Source organism: Pieris brassicae, chromosome 9, assembly GCF_905147105.1.
Source record: "Pieris brassicae chromosome 9, ilPieBrab1.1, whole genome shotgun sequence".
NCBI lineage: Eukaryota > Metazoa > Arthropoda > Insecta > Lepidoptera > Pieridae > Pieris > Pieris brassicae.
Window position 1 is genome coordinate 2,490,826 of NC_059673.1, and position 11,107 is coordinate 2,501,932.

An 11,107-nucleotide genomic window follows, 5' to 3' on the forward strand; every position below is an offset into this window, starting at 1 on the left:
ACTATGTAACATAATGTATAAATTAGGTTTGATTATAATCAAATCCGAAATTACGTCAAGGGAAGCGAAGTAAACAATTATTTTTTTTCAGTGGGAGACGCGACTACAGGCACCGCAGGCGGACCGCAGACCTACATCGTGGCGCAGAACCCGTTGGTGTTGGCCCATCTGCTTCGAGAAAACCAGTCCCGAGCCATTCACCCCCAGGCCTACAACACTCCCGCCTCGGTATTCAACACCGTAGCAGTCGACTTCGCGCAAACTCTACCGGAGAACATCGAAAAGATCGCCAATCCCAAACCCGACGAAATCATAGACATCCCCCTCCAGACGGCCCCGATCCCCGCCGACAAACTCCACAAACTCGACCCCGTCGTCCCCGAGACGGAGACCCACACGGTGGTCATCGACGCCAAGGAGAGCTGCGACAACCTTTGCCAGAATCTCTCCCCGAAATCCCCGAAACTCGACGAGACTCCCGAACCTTACCCCAGTAGGGTCCGATCTCTCGAACGTTCTCCCCGAAACGCTCTGTCCGAGCGCGGGCCTATTCGTATGGGCTCGCTGGAGAGGAACGCCCGGGGCAGTCTGTCCCATCGAGGTTCCCCGATCCCGATCGCCCCTTTCACGAGGCAGCACTCGGTCCCGGCGTCTCCCCCGCCGAGAGGTCGTCGCGAACAGGACATAGGCCAGTTCGCGGTTCAAGGCGCACTAAACGCGCAGCTAGCCGCCAGCGTCGTGAATAAGATGCGTCATCAGCCAGATCCGCCTCTGGTCGAGGAGATTTACGACTTCGGGGGCGACAACGTTAAAAGTTGCGTCGCGATCGCCGCCCACAAAGCGGCGTTGAAGCCCCAATATCGGCCGATAAACATGGCCGCGTCCCATCCGTCGTCGTACGGGGTTCCCGTGGGGGTCGTCCAGGGCGTTCCCTACCAGAGTCCCGCGAAACCGAGCCACAAGTTTCGGCCGAACGGTCCGCAGGCGTATCCGTCGTCGCCGCAAGGCTTTCCGACGGGCGTGGTTCAGCCCATGTACCGGCAGATGTTCAGTCAGAACGTGGTGCAGGGTCAGCCGATGCTGTACAGGCCCCAGGTCTCGTGCGCTCAGGCGGTTCAGTCCGTAGCGGGCTTTCAGAATCAGTCTCGTCCCCAATTGGCGGGAGTCGAGAGTTCTCGTCAGGAATGTTCGTCTTCGACGCAGGCGCAGGTGAATGCAAAAACTAGCATGCTTTATTTTTGTTTGCGTAGATGGCATGCATTGACTTTATTTTTGTCAAACGGGTACCGATCTTGCGAATGGGTTCCTGTTTCACGTTCCTTTTTATTTTCTGTATATGATTCCTTTTTGATTTGATTTTCCTTTTTTACAGAGTTGTGTGTCTGGGTTTCTCCGGTAGAATTTGGTTTTTTTGTCTGACTAGTGGAGATCACATGTGTGCCAGAAACTGCGAGCATTTTTTGGTAGATAGAGCTTTCCGTTCAGTTTTTGTTTTGGTAGCAAACGCTTTAACGAAAAATCATTGCAATCAATACTTTACACATGGGATTTCCGATTTTCAATTACTATTATTTTATGAAATATATAACTAATAATGTCGTTAGTAACTTATCTAAACTTTAAGTAAACAGTCAAATCCTTAACAGTTGAAATCTTAAAGATAATTATGAGTAAGTTTCGGTAGTACAATCTATTCTCACTGTAAATAATTTAGAATTTTTAAATACTTTTCTTATAAATTCAATTGCTTTCCCTTGTACAGAGGTAAACCGGGTACAATTGTATTAATATTAAATATAGAAACTAAATGGATACAAGGTACTAACTGCATTGTTGGTTCGAAATACGTTCAAGTGAAAATAACATTTATGTCGATACAAATAGAGTCCGGAATTCGATACGGAGCAAGCTGTGGAAAGGCGATTGTTAGCTGAATTAGCGAGACAACAACATCAGAGCGAGGAGGACAGAAGATGGCTTCAAATGCAAGAGGATAATTTGGTATGACAATGTTTTGTTCTTATCACTCTCGTGTTACGCTTAATATGTATGACAGAGACAGAGCTATCTAAGAGGACTCGTATGATATATTTACTTTCCGGGATTCATATATCAATGCTCACAGCGTGTTTCGTACACAATCTTGTCTTCTCTGTTAATCTGAATCTCTGAGAGAGAAATTTAATGAAATTGATATACTTAGCTTTCTCTCCCAATATATTTATGAAAATATGTATGTGATAAGTAAAAATAGTGATAAGTTTACTAGAATAGAACATACGCACAATCTTAATACTCGGAACAAATGCAGGCTGCAATTTCCCCGAACTAGACTAATTAAAGTTAGTTATTATTTTTTAGAAAAAGGGACTTTTCTTTAATAAAATCCAAGAGGCTCTTTCATGGCTGCCTTTTAATTTAAGGAATGTATTAAAGAAAAAGACTTACTACAAAGTTAACGATTATCTAGTTGATAAGTTGATATATTGATAAGTATGCATGCTACTGATGTCGAAAGTATTTTCAACCAAGAGGGCTATTCATGCAATCTATAATTTAAAATGTAGGGAATCTCGGAGATAAATTCAAGGAAATTGATATACTTAGCTTTCCCTCGCAATATATTTATGAAAATATGTATGTACTATTTTTGTATAGTGTTCATACGCACAATCTTAATACTCGGAACAAATGCAGGCTGCAATTTCCCCGAACTAAACTATCTAAAGTTAGTTATTCTTTTTGGGAAAAGGGATACCTTTCTGTAATAAAATCCCAGAGGCTCTTTTATCGCTGCCTTTTGATTTAAGGAATGTATTGAAGAAAAAGGCTTACTACAAAGTTAACGATTATCTAATTGATAAGTTGATATATTGATAAGTATGCATGCTACTGATGTCGAAAGTATTTTCAACCAAGAGGGCTATTCATGCAATCTATAATTTAAAATGTAGGGAATCTCGGAGATAAATTCAAGGAAATTGATATACTTAGCTTTCCCTCGCAATATATTTATGAAAATATGTATGTTTTCAAAAATAGTGATAAGTTTACTAGAATAGAACATATTCACAATCTTAACACTCGGAACAAACGCAGGCTGCAATTTCCCCGAACTAGACTATCTAAAGTTAGTTATTATTTTTTAGAAAAAGGGACTTTTCTTTAATAAAATCCCAGAGGCTCTTTTATCGCTGCCTTTTAATTTAAGGAATGTATTAAAGAAAAAGACTAACTACAAAGTTAACGATTATCTAGTTGATAAGTTGATATATTGATAAGTATGCATGCTACTGATGTCGAAAGTATTTTCAACCAAGAGGGCTATTCTCTATCTCAGAGATAAATTCAAGGAAATTGATATACTGGACTATCTAAAGTTAGTTATTATTTTTTAGAAAAAGGGACTTTTCTTTAATAAAATCCCAGAGGCTCTTTTATCGCTGCCTTTTGATTTAAGGAATGTATTAAAGAAAAAGACTAACTACAAAGTTAACGATTATCTAGTTGATATATTGATAAGTATGCATGCTACTGATGTCGAAAGTATTTTCAACCAAGAGGGCTATTCTCTATCTCAGAGATAAATTCAAGGAAATTGATATACTGGACTATCTAAAGTTAGTTATTATTTTTTGGAAAAAGGGACTTTTCTTTAATAATATCCCAGAGGCTCTTTTATCGCTGCCTTTTAATTTAAGGAATGTATTAAAGAAAAAGACTAACTACAAAGTTAACGATTATCTAGTTGATAAGTTGATATATTGATAAGTATGCATGCTACTGATGTCGAAAGTATTTTCAACCAAGAGGGCTATTCTCTATCTCAGAGATAAATTCAAGGAAATTGATATACTGGACTATCTAAAGTTAGTTATTATTTTTTGGAAAAAGGGACTTTTCTTTAATAAAATCCCAGAGGCTCTTTTATCGCTGCCTTTTAATTTAAGGAATGTATTAAAGAAAAAGACTAACTACAAAGTTAACGATTATCTAGTTGATAAGTTGATATATTGATAAGTATGCATGCTACTGATGTCGAAAGTATTTTCAACCAAGAGGGCTATTCTCTATCTCAGAGATAAATTCAAGGAAATTGATATACTAGACTATCTAAAGGTAGTTATTATTTTTTGGAAAAAGGGACTTTTCTTTAGTAAAATCCCAGAGGCCTTTTAATAATTGCGAAATTTGTTTTACAATAGGTTTTGTTTGGCATTTTGTATAATGATCTGCTATTTTAAAAGAGTACCGAGAGCTTTTTACGCCTGCTTTTTCTCTCGGCCTACATCCTCTGTCTTCTTTGCCGATGAGTAGGGATGTCTACCTATTCAAATTTAATGACGTGAAATAAGTGATATCTTATAAAAAAATGGCGCTACAACCTGTTTTTGGTATGGCCTTCAGATTATATATCTGTTTCATGATCATTTGTTAACCGTATGTAGGTGATTAGCCTTCTGTGCCTGACGCACGCCGTCGACTTTTTGGGTCTAAGACAAGCCTATGAGCAGTGTTGGCCTAGGGACCGTCATGAGGTCGTAAGTTCGATGTGGCTGTGCACCAATGGATTTTCTTTCTATGTGCGAATTTAACATTAGCTCGAACGGTGAAAGAAAACATCGTGAGGAAACCTGTATCTTATACTCCATAATAAACATATATTATTCTTCATATATATGGGTATATACCCATCACAAATCTAACCGCGGCAACCGTTACTTACCATTGAATATTATTAATAATTGATTTTCTTCAGAAACGATTATCGAACGTACAAGTGACAAGTTCGGAGGAACAGCCAAATGACAGCAGACTCGAGGCATCGCGCGAGAAACCTTCTAGTCAAACACACTCAGGTAATAAAGAAAATTGTGATTTTATAAGAAGTACTTTGAAAGCGTAATTTTTCGTGGGAACTTAATTCCAGATTCACTTAAAAGGTTGCTACTCTCAACCTGTTTTTTTTAAATATGTTAAATTATTTTGAAGTAACCACAATTTTAATTTTTTGTCAATAATTACTATTTGTTTATTTCAGTGACAAACTCGACCGAAACCAGTCCAGCTAATACAGTGAATCCCAAAGATAAACCAGCTAACGATGAAAAGGTATTTTTTTGTTGTAAATTTTTCATTAGCTAGCTTCCACGCCGATGTGTAAACTAATTTTAATATCGCAACACTTATCTGTCATTTATCACTTTGACAATTTGCATACTGTCATGGAGACATTGTTTCAAGTTGAACAAATTAATTAATATAAGTATAAACAAATGCAAGTTAATGTTAAACGACATACATTTTTGTTGTATTATGATTCGTCAACAGTTAAGACATAGATAATCCGCTATAATATCGATATGAAAATAAGTTGACATTGACAAATTCATCTGGACGCAACTCATTTTTTTATATCACATGGCAAGCATTTCATTGGCTTAATGACCAATTCATTAAATTTTCAAATGTTTAAGTCTTTCGATGTTTAAGGTCGAGCATGGTAACTTAACCTCTTGGCCGGTAGGAGCGTCGCTGACATAGATATTAGTATTGCCAGTAAATAAAAATTAACCATTATAAGGAGAATAATTCTAAGTCATGCAAGCTAACTTAATAATTTCTTGAAATGTCTTAATAAAACAATATATACTAGTATCGACAAAATACAATTCTAGGCTTTAATAAATATGACACAAACTTAGGTACAGCTGATATGATAGGTTTTGTTACCTGTACTATTAATATAATATCTTTTAAGATACATAGCAATCAGAACCGTTCGATAATAAAAACGTTGCCATAGTAATTAATAATGAAAGGCATAAAAATAAAGACATTTTAGTTGGATTTATATTAGATGTTGGTAGATGGAAAAATTATTTATTGTACGAAACCACAATGGCGACGGTGGTACCAATTTCAGCCGCCGGCTAAGAAAAGTACGTGATGTAAAACACGGGACAGTTTATTATCAGATATATCAATATATGTATTGTTAAAACAATCTAAAGAATTTCCCACGTGTTATCCTAAATTTCATAGATTAAAACAAATGTGCAGTACATTTATATAACAAACTAGCTGCACCCGCGAACTTCGTTTCTCCTTAATGTGGTTTTAGTTAGCCTTAATACCGTGACACGAAAGAATAATTTCACTGTATTATCGTCACTATAATTTGATTTACACTTCTGTCTGAGTAACACGTGGTTGGCTATGCTAACACCAAAAATTAAAAAAAGTAGAAATAATTGAATTTCCCGGTATTTCGTTTACTACAAAATAAATTTAATTGATACTTTAGCCTCAATAACACGTGGTAATCATGATATTGAATTGTAGCTTGTGTCATACACGTTTGTCGGTTTACCATAGCAGTGCCACCTATTGATTACTTACTCAATCCAGTCGAAAAGTATCGAAATCTGTTGGAATCTTTTGGAGTTAACAGATAATTGTGAATGTCAATTAATTATAGACAAATAATTTGCAATAAAATAAAATTGCGACTATAATTAAAGATCTAAGCTATCCTATCTCTTAAGTTGGACCAGACTGCTCACGGTGCGCCAATTTAATTTAAAATCGGTTAAGTAGTTCGCGGACAAACATCGTGACAGGAGATTTATATACAGTAGAATCCACATATAACGACTTCGCTTATAACGACTAACGACGATTATGTTTACTCAAGTTAGATTTCATAGTTAGGTACTGAGAAAATGTAACCGTTTAGTGCGACTCCGGTTTAAGCGACCAACTGCTTATAGCGACCATTTTTTATGGTAATACGCCCCGCGTGCATCCTTAGTGGCGTGCGTAAATCATAGTTAGTGTTTGTCACTTGTTATGAAGCTCTGAAGGCTGCGGAAACGCTCAATGAGTTTGTTCAAACTAACTTCGATGATGATCTTATGAAAACAATGATGTTACGAATTCACAATGCTGTACGAAGTTCTTATTACCGAACAAAAGTTAGTCAAAAACAAACTCAAATAACTGACTTTGTACGTTAGTTAGTAGCAGAGTGTAGTGCGTGTGTATGTATTTTATCTCTTTGTATTACAGTACATAATGTACATAACTATTTTTGTAACTTGGAATGTTTAAGAACCATTAAAATGAAGCTTGATGTTATGACAAAATGTTCCTAGAAAATCAAACTTTCCCAATTATAATAATTATGTATTCGTAAGTTAAGTACATGAAATACTTTTTAAGTACATACATACATATGTATTCTGTATGTACTTAAGAAATAATATGTTTTGTACGTCATCCGATTAGTACGACATTGTATCGCCGGTCCCTTGAAGGTCGTTATATCCGGATTCTACTGTATATTAAGATAGAAAGTTTTATAAAGCTTTTTTGATTATTCTAGCCCCAAGCGTCAAGTACGTCGACGCCCAACAAGGAACCCGTGTACGTGGCGACAACGGAAGTAGTTCGTTGCGTCATGCGATTAGCGAGCACCGCGAATAAGTCCGTGACGCCCGCTTCTATATTGGAAGCCGTGCGAAGCGTCGGAGCTGCTTTGCGAGAATTGTGCGCCACTGTGGATGCTCTGGTCCCGCCTTATCCTGTTAACGCTCAGAGGTAAATTCTTATACGAAGAAATTCGCTCTAAAATACGGGTAATATTTAAAAAAAAAACAGTATTTCTACAATCTTTTAGGTGTGTAAGGTGAGATTTCAATATCTGTTTCGTGATCGTTTGTTTTTTCTCCTAACCAAGTAGGTGATCAGCCTTCTGTGATACACGCCGTTGACAGTTTGAGTAAAGACTGTTTTCCTTCAGCTTACGAGCGGAAGTGCATTGGGCCCACCACAAACCTCCACCTCAGGGTTAAGAGTCGTTAAAATAATATCTGATACACATTACTTTAATTACTAATATTATTATTATTATAATTACGCTCAAAGATAACTCTCTTATATTGTATCAGATAATACTACAAGCACAGTCTAAAACACAAAAATTTAGGTGTGTGTCAGTGACGACTGACTTTGAATTTTAGCTCGATGTGAGCACGTTACAAGTCGAATTCCCGATGTCAGTATAGCGAGCCGAGCGGTTCGATACGAGCGCTTGAGCGCGCTTCATTCGGCTGCCGCCTTTTGGCGTATGTTACATTACAAGTCACTCGATCAGTCGCCATTTTGACTGCAACTGTGGATGGAATGGAGCACCGGCGAATCGCGGATATTCAGGTGGTGTGGGCCAGCTTAAGGGCCCGAAAGGCTGATCATCTCGTTAAGTCATAGGGTTGATGGAAACATTAAAACTCAGCATACTATTTTTAAGTACTAAATTTTGAGTTTTACCATACAATGCTCTAAAATAATAATATCCTGTACAATAATGTTTCTGAACGTATTTCGTTTCAGAGAGGTGGAAATGGCCCACCAAGTGCTGAGTAAGGATATGTCAGGTCTGGTGGAAGCCATGAGGCTCGCCATTCACTATCACAACACTACGCTGCATCATGAGTACACTAAGTGAGTGTTTCTTTTTAGTTTATGGAAAAAAGATTGTTTCAAAATATTTGAACGTATATATATATACGTTTAGCTAATTGAGAATTTCACACGATAACATGTTTAACTAGGTCATGTTAACAGCAAGTAAATATGCTTAAAAGGCTGAAGTTGACGTCACACACAAGTTACTTTTATTTATTTATAATCCTAAATAATTATATTCTCATATTTCCCATCCCAGAAGCATGTTAGCAGCCGCCCACGTTCTCGCAATGGATGCGAAGAACCTTCTAGACGTAGTCGATTGCATTCGCGAGAGATACCCTCACATCGACTGGCGAGCCGCCCTCTCGGAGGCCGACCTGTCTCCCACCATCCACAGCCCACAAAACCAAACTCTCACACAGAACAACCAATGCCAAACGCTGATCCCGCAAAACCCAGTTCTCAGCACTCAATCGTCCATCCAAGAGGAGCCCAAACCGGACTTCAAAGTCAACCAGCCGGTGACGACCGTACCCACCATACCCACAGAGCACCAAAAAGAACACAACTCTCTTCCTGTCACATCCAATCGCGTCTCGACCCTCATACACAACTACAACTTGTATGGAAACGTCCGCGAACCGCACATTTACGGGAACGAGGTCCATTCCCAATCGATCGACGATTCCAAAATCGATACGGCCCCGATCGAATCGGTCAAGAGTCGAGTCCAAGCGATCTCTGGGAAGATCGACCCGCCGCCGATCTATTCGATTAGCAAGAAAATGGTTCCGATAGAACAGAATCACGATCAAGGCTAAAGCAGAGGGACTTCGATGGTGACGGTACTTATTTGCATTTATTGTGTTCGATGTTTGCGAAGCTTGTAGTGCGAAAAGACAATCAATCGATTGCTCAATATCTAGCGATTAGATATCGTGATAATTTTAACCAAGCGTGTTGCGTTTGTACGTGCGTACGCGTACGCATACGTTGATTGTGTATTTAAAAGAAAAACTTTTTTTTTTATCCATCCGTAATACTTTACATTGACAAGCTATCTTATTGTTTGTCGTCAGAATTTAAAGGCTTTAGCAAGAAAGTTTTTAAACATAGCGTTCATATAGCATTTGTAGTTGGGCATAGTAAATTTGTTTTTTAGAAAGACTACCAGATTGTTGGCATCGATATGAAGTGTTTTTGAAAAGTTTCTTGCACAGAGCAATTTTCTTAACTTCTTCAATATGTAATTTAAGTAAAAAATGTCGTATTTACCTTTACGTTTCAATACTTTTCTCGCAAGCTAAATAGCTTCCAAGACACAATACATAAAATTCATTATGAAAATTCTCTATGAGTAAGTTAAACGCAAATGCTTGGTAAAAGTTATACTATTAGATTCCATTCATCACCATTTCTTTGTGTCTATAATCATATATGTCGCATATACCGAGGTCTGCTTTTACCACCATTTAATATGTGAGTATGTTTGAGTATTTGAAAGATATAAAATAAGTTGGTCACACGCGAAATATTCCAAATTTGAATTCAAAATTTCTTTGCAATAAATAAAAAATGTTGCAATCTTATGTGAGATTAGTTTTTTGTAATATCAAAACTGCACAACACATACATTATTGGCTAGCTTATCATGAAGTCGTAGGCATTACATACGCTAGTATTTGTAATCTTTTGCCCACTTTACTGAGGTATATGCGAGATTGACATATCACATTGTTGTGCTTCAAATTTTATAATGTTGCTTCGTAAGATTACATATCCACTAACATTTTTTTTAATTATCAAGAGCACATTCCTCGAACACCTTACAATATAAGTTTTGTATTTATCTTATATATTGTATACAGAGGCGCAAAACTCCGCTAGAAAACTTGGTGAAATATGACTTTGTTTCTTGTGACAGCTGTCATCGAGAACACAGGCTGAAATTTTATAAAACAGTTTCTGTTTATGCTCAACCAATGACTTTGTTTCTTGTGACAGCTGTCATCGAGAACACAGGCTGAAATTTTATAAAACAGTTTCTGTTTATGCTCAACCATAGACAAAAAATATATACATTTCACCGATAAATTATATATCATTCTAATAGTTTTTCTAGTGGTTAGGTGCTCCGTAGCACCCAAATTACGTCACTGAGTATTTATTTTTGCGATAAATTATCGTTTTTATACAAAACAAAATGATACCTTCCGTGGCAAACAATAATTTTTTATATAATTGTTTAATCGAAGTATTGTAGAATATATTTTATGACAGTGTCACAAGTTCGCATTTAGTTCAGATTACGCAGTATTTGATGTCTACTAACATTTTTTTGTAAAAATGTACAAATAATGTCCATATTATTTTACCTATTATCCAAAGTTTATTATAAGCTAAGATCTCATACGGAATTTGTAGCGATAAATATAAGTTGTGTAATTAGAATTTTATTTATTTTCTTCGATTTTTATGTAAAGTTGATTTATTGTTTAGCAGGATTTCATTCCAAAGTAATAGTAAGCGTAGTGAATGTATGCAATAGTAGTTGTGGGCTGCCCGAGACTATACAGATATATCATGTGAACTGGGTTTTGTTTATGCATTAAACTGAATAAAGGACAAACCATAA

General features: G+C 37.1%; 1 protein-coding gene across 7 annotated transcripts in view; it reads left to right on the forward strand.

The window, feature by feature from the left end:
- LOC123713969 (focal adhesion kinase 1) overlaps positions 1 to 11,107 on the forward strand; it is a 136,890-nt gene extending 125,783 nt beyond the window's left edge. For 6 of the 7 annotated variants that reach the window (XM_045667899.1, XM_045667897.1, XM_045667898.1 and 3 more), the window contains 7 exons: positions 92 to 1,209; positions 1,885 to 2,001; positions 4,760 to 4,859; positions 5,042 to 5,112; positions 7,388 to 7,602; positions 8,395 to 8,505; positions 8,729 to 11,107. In XM_045667899.1, the coding sequence (XP_045523855.1) occupies positions 92 to 1,209; positions 1,885 to 2,001; positions 4,760 to 4,859; positions 5,042 to 5,112; positions 7,388 to 7,602; positions 8,395 to 8,505; positions 8,729 to 9,293 (2,297 nt within the window). In that variant the 3' untranslated portion in view covers positions 9,294 to 11,107. The remainder of the gene's footprint in view (positions 1 to 91; positions 1,210 to 1,884; positions 2,002 to 4,759; positions 4,860 to 5,041; positions 5,113 to 7,387; positions 7,603 to 8,394; positions 8,506 to 8,728) is intronic. The other variant, XM_045667900.1, reaches the window with a different exon arrangement.